General features: G+C 52.7%; 1 protein-coding gene across 2 annotated transcripts in view; it reads right to left on the bottom strand.

The window, feature by feature from the left end:
* Positions 1-13,050, bottom strand: part of COL6A2 (collagen type VI alpha 2 chain) — a 50,456-nt gene that overhangs the window by 7,151 nt on the left and 30,255 nt on the right. For both annotated transcript variants that reach the window (XM_037912399.2, XM_037912398.2), the window contains exons 22-27: positions 12,957-13,019; positions 12,621-12,656; positions 12,194-12,239; positions 11,201-11,353; positions 9,451-9,903; positions 9,115-9,153 (exon numbers count right to left, since the gene is read on the bottom strand). In XM_037912399.2, coding sequence (XP_037768327.1) covers positions 9,115-9,153; positions 9,451-9,903; positions 11,201-11,353; positions 12,194-12,239; positions 12,621-12,656; positions 12,957-13,019 — 790 coding nt within the window. The remainder of the gene's footprint in view (positions 1-9,114; positions 9,154-9,450; positions 9,904-11,200; positions 11,354-12,193; positions 12,240-12,620; positions 12,657-12,956; positions 13,020-13,050) is intronic.

The raw sequence follows: 13,050 nt of genomic DNA, 5'->3' as shown, positions 1-13,050 counted from the left end.
AGATTCACATGCCAGCCTTTACCTCAGCTCAGGTGGGCTCTGTGCTCAGCCCCACATGCTGAGCATGGGCCCCAAAGCAATAAATACCCTGTTCTCCAGCAAGAGCAGCCCTGTGCATGGGAGGGGCCTGGGCTCTGGGGCTCCTGCTAGGCCCCAGCTGCCCTGAGGAGCTGGCCGCGCTGGGGGGCAGAAACCTTTTTGGGCCTCCTATGCCGGTGGGGAGTAGGTGCGGTGCAGCTGGCTCCATGGGCCGCCTCCTCTGGGCGATGCACCCCGGGGGCAGCATGTGGCGGAAGAAGTCACTGGGACCCCTCCAGGGCTGGCACTGCAATGCCGAGGGGCTGTGCGCAGGCTGGCCTACCGCTTTGGAGACCTGAGTGTAGAGACGTGTTTGTGGGAGATTATAATGCAGAGACACTCCCTCACAGGGGGCAGGAGGGTGAACACAGGAATTTAGAGAGGTGCCCTGGAAATGGGGGCGGAGAGACCAAGCACAGCACTTCACCACAGCCCTCTCTGGTTTGTTTTGCTGGAAGTTTTATTCCTCTCTCATTCCCTGGCTGGCTGTTAAATGAACCCCAGGAGCGTTACACGGCCTGAGAAGTGCCAAATGAGGAGACTGCCTCATTGTGAGGTTAGCTCCTGTGTTTGAAACTGAAAGCAGAGGCGAAGGGAGCAGGGGGAGCAGGAAACAGAGAAGAGCCAAGGCTCGTGTATGCATTTTATGAGCACAACAATAGCTTGACTAGCTTCAGAAGGGGATAAGAAGGAAAAAATGGATATGTTGCAACCTCCATCCAGTCTGTCATTGTCCAGCAAAGTTGCAGAGAACTGGAAAAAATTCAGACAGAGATTTGAATTGTATATAGGGGCAGTTGAGAAAAGTGATAAAGTGAAATCATCGATCTTTTTGCATGTTGTTGGGGAGGAAGCATTGGACAGTTATAACAACTTGAAGTTTGGAGACGGTGAAAGTATGAAGTTAAGTAAAATACTGACTAAATTTGAGGTACGTTGCATGCCAAAAAGGAACGAGACCTCTGAGAGAGACAAATTGTTTACACGCATGCATGCAAAAAAAAAAAAAAAAATGGCAACACCAATAGTAACATGTGACAGAATTAAGGAAACTTTGGTGAGCTGACAGAGTCTCTGATCAGAGATAACACATGGCCTTTAATGCCACCAGTGATCCTAAGAGAGAGACTGCTCTGCGAAGACGACTTCACTTTAGAAAAAGCTCTCCAGACCTACAGGGCAGCCGAAACGGTGCAAGCACAAGCCAGAGAGCTGCATTCACCAGAAGGGGTTCTCCATCTACTAAGTACAACGGCAGATAGCCGGAACAGGTCAAATCAAAGAGTGGAACCACTTGCTATGAAAACCACTTCTAGCTGAAGGCTGGGGACAGAACGTCATGTCGAAGGTGTGGATCACAGCATGGCCCCGACAGCGTGTTGCCTTTGGGAAACTCTGTCATAAATGTGGGAAAAATAAGCATTTTGAAAAATGCTGCCGATCCCAACTGCAGAAAAGTCAAGTGCATTCAGTTAAGGACAATCTGGTTGAGGAGTTTTCCCACAGACATGCTGGGATCTAGCAAGCCGGATGAGAGGGCCTGGATACTGCCTATGACAGTGAATGGAGCAATTAGTCCACTGAACCTGGACACAGGAACTCAGGTTAATATTCTGTCCGAACAAGATTATGAGAGACTAAAAATAAGACCAGAACTGGGACCAACAAAAATAAAAGTAACTGGTTATTCTGGAACAAATATACCCGTGAAGGGGATGTGAACTGATAGCAGCATGTACAGGCTCCCTTGCACTGTAGTGCCAAAGGAGGAGACACCAACTTTAGGCCTGGCTGCACGTGAGCAACTCAATCTGTAAAACTGCAAGACCAGTCGCTCTCCCTCATCAAGACCACACTGAATTTGATTACGTGGCATTCGTTCAGGAATACTGTGATCTGTTTCAAGGGCTGGATTGCTTGCGAGGTGAACACAGAATCCAGACCAACAAGCAGGTCCCTCCAGTGCCCGTCCCTGCAGGAAAGGTGCTATTTGCACTCGGTGACAAACTCAAGGCTGCGCTTGCAAGGGTGGACGCAATGAAAGTAACACAAACAACTGAGGAGGCAGCAGAATGGGTGAGCTCGCTAGTCGTTGTGGAGAAAAGGCAGCGGCCTGCTAGGCAGATGCTTAGATCGCCGAGACCTCACCAAGGCTATAAAAAGAGAACATGTCAAACTACCAACCAGAGAAGAGATTATGGCGCAATTTGCAAATGCTCAGTATTTCAGTATATTGGATGCAGCCTCAGGATTTTGGCAGCTAAAATTAACTAAGAAAGCTCAAAACTATGCGCATTAAATATCTGGTTGGAAGATACAGATTCTTACGTTTACCCTTTGGCTTAGCTTCAGCATCAGAAGTGTACCACAAAACCTTACAGATGATCTATGGAAACATTAATGTCATTGACACCTCAATGGACGACACCCTCACCTGGGACTCAACTAGGGAGGAACATGATTACAGACTTCAGGATGTCCTAGATGCAACTAGAGCTGCAAACCTCAAACTAAATAGGGAGAAATGTGTTTTAGGGGTTACAGAACTGACTTTTGTTGGGGACTTTATTTCCAACAAAGGTGTAAAAACTGATCAGAGGAAGATTTCAGCCGTTGAAATGATGCCATGTCCCCACACAACGAAAGATGTCCAGTGGTTCCTGGGAATGGTTAATTACCTTGGCAAATTCATACATAAGCTTTCTCCCAAAGCAGCGGCTTTGAGAAAACTCCTAGAGAATAAAAATCAGGGTGCAGAACAGGAGGAATCATAGGAAGGTTTAAAAACAAACAAACTAATACACGAACCAGTGTTGAAGTTCTATGCACCAGGATGGCCTATTAGAAATTTGAGCAAACGCTTCATAGTCTGGGTTAGGTGCAGCGATTTTACAGACGCGTGAAGATCTGTGTTCCCTCTAAGCTGTGCGGTTGTGCAGTGGCCCAGGAGTGAAACAAGTGCCGCACACTTGATGAGCAGAGTCGCACACGGCAACGTGTGTCCAGGTGCCCCTCCTCCCACAGTTCTGCAGCCACGTTGCTCCTGCCCTCTGCCTTGGAGCCCCTGGCACCTGCTTCTGGTACCCTCCTGCTGGCTGTGCAGAGCCCGGGGGGAGAAGGGGGTGTTGATGTCAGGGTGTCCCTCTCCTCTGCTTCCCCTCTACCCACGTACCCCGTCTCTCCAGAGCTGGGGAGGGGGGACAGGGCTCAGGAGCAGGAGAGCTCAGCTGCTGTAATCTGAATCTGAGCCTTCTGTTGTAAGTGCCTTAAAGACACGGCATATGGTCTCTCATAGACTTCCCCAGAACCCAGCACACACCACACTCTGCCTCTGTGTGTCAATTTCACACACACACACACACACACACACACACACACACACACACACACACACACAGAGTCTCTGTGTCTCTCTCACTCACACACACACACACAAACTCTCACAGTCTCTGACATACTCATCTCCCAACACGTACTTGTGTTGTTGTTTCAGAGGAGCAGCCGTGTTAGTCCGTATTTGCAAAAAGAAAAGGAGGACTTGTGGCACCTTAGAGACTAACCAATTTATTTGAGCATAAAAAACCGCTGAATGCATCCGATGAAGTGAGCTGTAGCTCACAAAAGCTTATGCTCAAATCAATTGGTTAGTCTCTAAGGTGCCACAAGTCCTCCTTTTCTTTTTGTGTTGTGGTTATTACTTCTTGGTACTTCTTGCAATGCACAGATAGTCTCTGTAATTTTATTCTTTCAAAGTGCTGTTATTTTAGTTTGACTGGTCTGTGCATTTCATAATTTTATTTCTCTCTTATGCTTAAGTTTAATTCTTTGAATAGTGAGTTCTTAAATGCCTAACCTGTCCTGGCTGGAGTAAATTATCCCTATGGTAACTTTTTAAAAATAAATATTCTATGTAGGTTTTTCATTTCTACTGGTGGCGCACATCCGCATATTACCTCGGTGCACGTAACAAAATTCATTCCACACATGGATGGAAAAAATTAGAGGGAACATTGGTGAGGACTGTTGGCAACCAGTGTCATATCCAGCCAAATCACTGACTGAGGTAGATACCAGATACACACAGATCCAGAAGGAGCTTTTAGGAATATTGTTTGCCTGTGAGAGATTCAATCAGTATATTTATGGCCAGACAGTGGAAGTTGAAATGGACCACAAGCCCTGGATAGTGTTATTTAGCAAACTGTTAAATGACTGCACCTTAATGATTCAAAGCATGATGATAAAGATGCAAAAGTATGATTTGGTTGTGACCTACACTCTTGGTAAATTCATGTTTACTGCAAATGCACTTTCCAGAGCAGTGGCTCCCACGAAACCAGAGAAGACTTTAGAGATAGAAATGCAAGCCTATGTAGATTTGATTGTAAAGTCAATTCCCATAGCTATCAGGAAACTGCAACAAATAAGAGGGGAAATGGAGAAAGATGAATAATTGGGGATCCTTAAAGAAGTGATAATTAAAGCGTGGCCTGAAGAAATAAGCAGTTGCTGTCCAAGTATAAGAGACTATTGGAACTGCAGACATGAACTTTCTGTGATAGATGGGGTGGTTTTCAAGGGCAGTAAGGTTGTAATTCCAGTGAGCTTCTGAAAAGAAATGCCCCAGAAGATCCACGAGGGTCGTTTAGGAATTGAGAAGTGCAAACAATGAGCACGAGGGGTGCTGTATTGGCTGCGGATCAATCATGACATTACTAATGTGGTAGGAAACTGCTTTTCCTGCTTGAACAAGCCAAGCCAACAGGCAGAGCCACTGAGATCTCACCCAGTTCCACGAAGGCCTCATGAGAAGGTTCGTGCTGGCTAATTTACCTGGCAATCAAAGGATTATTTAATCGTCACAGATTATTCTCTGTAGCCAGAAATGTGCACACTGCACAGTACCAATAGTAAGTCAGTGATAGCTGGCATGAAGGGAATCTCCTCCAGACATGGAATTCCAGATGACGTCTTTAGTGCAGATTTTAGGCAATTTGCCCTAGACTGGGATTTTCATCACAAAACATCAAGTCCGAATTATCCCCAATCAAATGGACTTGTGGAAAAGTCTCTACAGACAGTAAAGAACTTTATGAAAAAGGTTTTTGCCAGTGGGGGTGATTGGTATAAAGTGTAATTGGTTTACCGAAGTGCACCTCTGGAGAATGACTTTTCTCCAGCTGAGCTGTAAATGGGAAGAAGGCCCAGATCTAAGGTACCAATCACTGATAACTTGCTGAAAGCTCATATCAATGAAACCATATGGAAATGAAAGAAAAGCAGAAGTGGAAGCAGAAATATAATTTTGACATAAAGGCCAGAGATCTCCCATCTCTTAACCGAGGTGATGGGGTGTGCCTGAGGAATCACACCTCTGATACTTGGAGCCAAAGGGATTCCATTAAAGAACAACAGTGTCCAAGGTCTTATGTCGTCCCGATAGACCAGTGGGACACATTTTGGCATAACTGAAGGGATCTACGAGTAATCCCAGAAAGTTCCAACACACTTACAGCTGAGGTGGACTCTGGCATTTCCCATCTGACTGATCCTTTATCATCAACAGAGAAAGAAGAAACTGTCAAGGAACAAGAGAACTCAGGCTCTAATGAAAGAAAAAGACTGATGTTGAGAAGATTGGAGAGGGAGCTTAAACATCCTGAAAGACTCAGAGACTTGCTAACCTGCCTGGAGAAGGGGTAGTTGAGAAAAGTGAGTGGTCAAGACTCACTCCAGAGTGATGTGCTGGTAACCTCCCCTCTCTAGGGAGAGGACACATTGGGTTTATGGAAATGTACTAGATGGGTTGAGAATTTAATGCAGGTGTTGTTAGATAGTTGTTAACTATTAATAGATATGTATATAAAGAGTTAATTTGTTTTTTTAAGAGGGACGATGTAGAGACATGTTTGGGGAAGATTATAATTTAGAGATGCTCCCTCATAAGGGACAGTGTGATAAATACGGGACTTTAGAGAGGTGCTCGGGAGGCTGGGGTGGGCTCGGGAGGCTGGCCTCACCTCAGATGCTCTTTAGTTTGTTTTATTACAAGTTTTATTCCTTTCTAATTCCCTGGCTGGATGTTTAATGAACCCCAAGATTGCTACACTGAGGCCAATTTCCACGCTGCCACAGACCTGGGCGAGACATTCAGCCTCCCAGTGCCAGCCCCTACCTGCCCAGGGTATGCCAGCCCTGCCCTGCCCCGGGGCCAGGGGAAAGCCATTAGAGAGTGCGAGTGCCTGAGGCCTGCTGCTGACATGCGCTCTGTAAGACCCAGGGCTTGGCATTAGTGGGGGTGGGGCTCCTTGGCGTGCTCCCGGGCCAGGCCTGTCTGTGTTTGGCTCCAGGCCCTGGCTGGCCACTGAGCCATCTGAGGGGCGGGTGACACATGCACATCTCATGTGCCCCAGATAACAGGCAGCTCCTCAGAGCTCAGCACGGACCCAGCTGTCAGCCACAGGGCAGAGAGCTCAAGGTCAGAGTGGGTCTGTCTAGCAGAGCCCACCACAGCATTGCAGCCATGTACTACCAAGCCCTCAGCTCGCCTATGCTGCCCGTCGCTGGGCTCCTCCAGTACAGCTGGGCTCCTCCCAGCTTTGGCCACGGCCCGGCTTCCCAGGGCCAAACCCAGCTGGACCTTGCCAGATGTCACACACAGCCTGACAGGGAGCCAGAGCCAGGACAGCTCTGGGGGGCACCCGGGCGCCCCCTAAATTCTACTCACTCCCCGGCCCAGTGGGAATTCCACCCACCCAGAGCAAAGCGACACCCACCCATCACCGCCAGGCCGCCTTCTCGGCCACCGCTCCCGAGGGGAGTCGTTCTACAACAGCCGTGTTCTGTGGGTGCAGGCTGAGCCCTGTCCAGCCTAAGGCCTGGGTGGGGGAATTCTGCTGGGGGACCCTTTTAGAGTCCCCTGTCTCCCCCCAGGGGGTTTCTGATCCAGCCCTATGCAGTGCAGGAAAAGGGAAGTGGTTCTATGCAGTGCCGTACCTGGCGTGGGCAATGAGAATGGCCGAGAGCTGCTGTGTGACGAAGGCCACGTTCGCCCGGGCCCGGGCCCGGGCCCGGGCCCTCCTGATGGACGCTTGGCCCAGACCGAGCAGAACCTGAACATGCTGCTGTTCCAGCTGCCAGCGACGCTGCCCTGTTATGGTTCCTCTTTACAAATCAATCCTGCGCCCATGGCACGGCTCCCACCCCACTGCCAGTCTGACCTCGCAACTAAGCACAAGCAGGGCTCTGAAGCAGACGCCTGGCGCAGCCTAAGACAAAGCAGCAGCTGAAAGAGCAGGCTGCTGCATCCTTTGAGATCTCTCCAGACCCAGATTCAAAGCAGCTGGGTAGGACTCCATCAGACGAGGGGCTGGAGTGCATCGTCGGGGGGAAGGTGCCGCATTCGGGGCTAGCCGTTCAGCTCCGCAGCGCAGGGTTAAACCTGAGTCAGCGAAAGGAGTCAGCGGGGTTTGCACAGTCCCGACTGGATATTCGTGCACAACACACAGACTGACCCGACTCTCAGGTGCCAGGCACGGCTGCAGCAGCAGGCACGGTCAGCGCGACGCACAGCAGCAGATCGGCAGGAGGGGAAGGCGCCCAGCTAGCCCCTCTCTGGCCTGGGACAGCAGGTTGGCACTTTCATCACAAGGTGGAAAACTCCACCGTCTTCCCTGCTCAAGGCTTTGCCATCTCTCCCTCCTCCCGGCAGTCCTTGGCCAGTCTTCCCCAGAGAGGGAGGCTGGGCAGCCCGGAAGAGGTCTCTCTCTAAAGAAGCTTGCACAGTATTTTGCCCAGGGCAGTCGGGAAGGAGAGCTCCCTACACATGGCTTTCCAGGACAACCCTCACCATAGGGCATGGCCTGGAGCTCCCTGCAATCCCTCCTCAGTCTTGCACTCCAAATTCACAAGTCAGGGCCCCCAACGTCATGAGACTGGCTGAAAAATCATGAGATTTTAAAGAGCTAAGAAACTGGGATTCTTTTTCTTTCCGTCTGCTTTCCCAGCCTGCAGGGGGCCCGTTTTCCAGCCTTGCTCCACAGATTCCTTTTTAAACAAGTCACTTTCCGGTCCACGTAAGTTGAGATCCCGGAGTCCCCTGCCTTGTGGAGCGGGGGCTTTTGGAAAACAACATGGTGAGACTCAGGACTAAACCACAAGTATCGGCAGCACTGCGTGACCTGTTGTAACCCGCACGACTCGCATATCGCCAAACACCGGGTCTATGATTAGATCGATAGATATGGAGCGGGAGATAATATCTGTTATTGGACCAACTTCTGTTGGGGAAAGAGACAAGCTTTCAAGCTGCACAGAGCTCGCTGGCAGGTTTGCAGACAGAGAGACATTGCACTTTCTGTGCTAGCAACAGGAGCTGAGGCTGGAGTTTTACCACTTAACAGGCAGAACGTGGTCCAAGCACCGGGATCTGCACCAAGCAACACCTGCCTCTCTTACCCCACAGGGTTGTCCCGCCCCATCACACAGCCCCTTTGCACCCTGCTCCCCAACTCGGTGTTACTAGTTCATTTCAGTACAGCCAGTGTGAGCCAAGTCTCCACTGGAAGCCTTCCAGTTCCACTGAACTGCCCGCCCAGCCCCAGGGAATGCCCGGTGCCACACTGAGACCTGCAGGGCAGGATTTCCAAAGGGTGGGGAGTTTGGCTCTGGGGGTTCGGCTCGTCCGATAACAGACAGGGACCATGTGAGCAGTTCATTCCTGGATTTGGATTCCAAGCCCTGCCAGGTCCCGTGGGGATTTAGGATCCGAGGTTTAGGCATCTCCACTGGGATGAGGAGAAGGGAGAGAGGGCTGAGCATGGCTGTACTGCACACACGTACCCGCCTGTGGACAGCCCTCAGCCAGACAGGCAAAGCAGGAAATTGGGGCCTCTCTTGAGATAAAGTGACAGCCCCCTTCTCTGCCCCCGCCGGGATATTGCGTGGCTAGAAAGGCTGCCGTTCCCCACCCACGCCACAGCCCATGACACTACCGTGCGGCGCGGAAGATCTGGAGCCGTTTGGCATTATTTTTACCTGTTTGGCAGGGCAGTTCTGGGCAGACGATCTGTGGATCTGAAACGAGAATAAAGGAGCAGCTAGCGAGATGGCCTCAGCAGCAGGCCAGGCCTCTCGCCCCGTGGTGGGCGAGAACACACACCGGGGTGGGTGCTGCCCATGGGGATCTGCTCTCTGGTTGGGGAAGAGCCGGTTGTGCTGATCTGCATTAGGGAGATGCGCTCTCCAGTGTAACTGACCCAACCACATGCATTGGCAGCCGGTCTGACCGCGCTGTGTGCTGCATACAACCGACCAACTCGCACCCCAGCCCTGGCCTCGCTCGGTGACTGAGCCAGGGTGGCAGGTGCAGACCTGGGCAGAGGACGTCCTCCATGTTGTCAATGAATTCCTCAGCCACCAGCTCCGAGAAGAGCCTCATTTTCTGGACACGCTGCTGCTCGTTGCACGCAATGGAGCGCAGGGTCTCGTCCTGGTCTGGCTGGTTGAACATGTCTCCGATGCCGATGGCGTTGACGATCACGTCTCCCTGGCAGAAGGCCTGGAGGTTGTTGTCGTCGTCCCGCGGATCGTGGCGCCCGTCTGTCACCACCACGGCAAACACACGGGCTTTCTCTCGCCTACTCTCCTTGATGAGCTTGTTGTAGGCAAACTGCAGGGCGGAGGGTGTCCAGGTGCCCCCGGCGATCCACTCCAGACGCTTCACCGCCTCCTTGAAGTTGGACAGTGAGTTAATGCGCTCGTCGTTGAGCTGGATGGCCTCGAATGTCCCCTCGTGGCTGTACTGCACCACCCCGACCCGGGCACCTGCAGGGAGACAGATGGTCACACCCCGCCATCCTCACTCCCCTGGCACCCTCCCGAAGCTAATTGGGGTGTGTTCCCTACGCAGGGCACCCACTGGCACCACACTATAAATGCCAAATTGTCTGGGGAGGGCATCATCACTCCAGACCCCTGCATGGAAGCATCACATGTGACACCATGACACTGCCACGCTGCGTCATGCATGCCAATGACATGCACTAGTGACAAGCACTGAAAGACAGAATGGTTTCACATGGTCAAAGCGCTGACATGGTGTTACAAAACAACGGGGGTTAAAACAAAATCCAGACAATTCCAATTCTCTCAGGCTCTGAACAATAGAAAACAACCTGGATTTTTGTACAGAACAATCCCTAATACAATAATAATCTAAAACACCAACCCCTTATTGCTGTTCTAAAACTCCAACCCCAAGCTAAAGAGCACCCCGGATCATATTGCCTTACAGTCTGAAATGCTCCTAAGTAGCTGTGCTCTATGACAGCTGACCCACCTCTCACAGGTCGCTGATAGCAAGTGGCAACACTTCTTTAAACCTTACATGTAAACGTTCCCTTTACCATCAACACACACACCTTCGTCTTTATTAACATACACACTCCCACCGCCCTACACCACATTGGCTGACAGATTTACTCCACTTGCTGACTGTTTCTCCTGAGCTCTCTCCCTCTGCTGCTAGTGTCAATGGACCACCCAGCAAGCTTCCTTCTTCTCTCTTTGTTCTCTCCTGTCGGTGCCTTTGGCTGCCCACTGCCACACTGCCTTTTCTACTGTCCTGTCCGAACTGCCTAGGCACGTTTGCTAAGCTCCCTCCTGCGCACGCCCAATTCCAAGCACGCTGGAACGCACGCCAACAGTCCTCGCAGTCCCACCGTTCTCGTTACTGCAGAGTTACCCTAATTTGGTTTTCCCGCCAGTTTTACTGTGACCTTTAACGGTGGAGTGACTCTTGCTTATTTAAAATGGGAGCCAGGGACACAGAATGGAGTTTCTCTGGTATCAGTGGGAGCCTGCGGAGGGAAGGGAGTCCTATGAGAAACATGTGACTGCCCCCAGCAATCAGGAGGGCTGGGAGACAGTCAGCAATGGCCGCCGGCAGTGTCATGAACATAGCAGCTGCCTCTTCCCGGGCTCTCCTCTGGTTCGGAGCCCAGTCTGCACAAGGACCTATAGGCTGCTTGCCGTGTGGACGCCTCCCTTAGGGCAGGTGGTTAAGAGGCCCCGTCTGTCTCTCCCTCAGAGCCCCACGCCACTGCTCACACGCATCCCGCACCTGTTTCTGACTTGGGGTCCTTGGCAATGGAGCCCAGGCGGCTCACCACGTTGATGACAAAGTTCTTCTCCAGGGAGAAGTTGGTGTAGCCGATGCTTTCGGAGCTGTCTATGACAAACACGATGTCCAGGGCACCGCAGCGCTTCTCGCAGTCTGGGGATGGGAGAGAGGAGCGGATCACAGGGGGGACAAGGCCAGCAGGGACTGCCCAGAGAGCAGGGAGGGTCTCCTCCGCATGGGAGGCCGTCCACGGGAAGATCCCCCATCAGGTCCCTGCCATCCGGCTTCCGGCCAATACCTGAAGGAAAGCGAAGCTATCCACAGGCAGCTGGGAGCCTCTGGGAGGAAACTAAGCTGATGCTCTGAGGCACGCACATGACTGGACGCTTATTAGCCTTATCTGAGTTTGCAAAGTTGAGTGAATTATCCAGCCCTTTACACACCCAGCTCAGCAGGGACTCAATCCCTGTCCCTGGCAGAGGAAGGCTGCGCCCGGCTGCGACCCACCATTCCCTGAGGTCTTTCTGCAGCACCTCTGCTGGGAGCACTAGAGACCGGCCGGGCTGTTTCACGCCGTCTGGGCAGCTTCACCGCTGCGATGGCTCAGCGTGTAGGGGCCGGCACGGACAGTCAGGCCCAGCGGGGTCATTATTTCCCTGAACCTGAGCAGTGGGTCTGTGCTCCGCTGGGAATTCCATCGCCGCCACGGGCAGGGCACGCTCGGCACGAACGGTGCCAACGGGCAGCAGCCGTGCCTGCGGGCCATACGGTCTGTGAGCAAACCCACGAGAGCCCTGCTGCGCCCCAACTCTGAGGCCGTCAGTGGCATACAGGGGAGAGCTGGCCCTCTCCTCGGGGTGAGGTCTGCCACGTACGACCTTCCTGCTAACACCACAGGCGCGGAGGGGGATGACGGGGGAGGGACCCCCCGGGGTTCAGAGCCAAGCTGCTCAGCACTGACGGAGCCCCCAAAGAGAAGAGCACTGGACTGACCGCAGCAGCCGCAGGTTTCTCTCACGTAGGTCATCACATCGCAGTCCTGCCAGCAAAACACAAGGAGCAGAGCGCTGGTGAATGCCAGCCTGCCCGTACGGTGGGGGTGCCCCAACCGTTCCCGGCCCGCAGCCCGGCTTCCCTTCTGATCATGCCCTTCTGCATTCCCTCCCTCAGACTCCGCTTTGGCTGTGGCCAGTCCCACACCGCTCGCCTGCGAGTTCTGCGGCCAACAGCGGCATTCGCTGCTGCTCTGTGCTACAGGGTGAGTCCAGCCAGAGCTGCATCCCTGGCACCAAGAGCAGGATCTGCCTCTGAGTCTCAGTCCCACTCAGCATGCTGCAGGGGAACCGTCCCTGGGGGGGCGCCATCCCCCTGCCCCCCAGCTGTATCCCTATGAGGTAATTAGGAACCTGGCTCTACTTACGGTTAGGCCAGGATCTCCGGGTGGGCCCGGATCACCCTGTAAGAAGAACACAGCGGTGTCATGCCCTTTCCTGGGACTCACCTTTGGGATCTAGACACAGCTGCCTGCTGGGGCTGGATTCAGGCAGGCGCTGGCAGGAAGGGGAACGGTAACAGACCCCAGAGCGCCCAGCTGGAATCGTTAATGGCTGGCCTGCAAGGGAGCAGTCCCCTGCCAGTCCGGCGGGGGGAGGCCCTACCAGGGCTTCCTCAGCCTAGCTGCTGCAAGCACGTGGAAGATGCAGGGAGAAAGGGAGCAGCTGGGCGTGACCGATCTCACGGTGGCACGGTACGGTACCTCGATGCCCTTTGGGCCTGGGCTGCCTCTGGGGCCAGGCTCGCCGGATGGGCCGGGGTCACCCTGGCAGGAAGAGAAAAGGAATGAATTGGAC

The sequence above is a fragment of the Chelonia mydas genome, chromosome 11 (genome assembly GCF_015237465.2).
Source record: "Chelonia mydas isolate rCheMyd1 chromosome 11, rCheMyd1.pri.v2, whole genome shotgun sequence".
Taxonomy (NCBI): domain Eukaryota; kingdom Metazoa; phylum Chordata; order Testudines; family Cheloniidae; genus Chelonia; species Chelonia mydas.
Note: the sequence above shows the minus strand (reverse complement) of the source record. Positions and strands in the feature narration are given on the sequence as shown.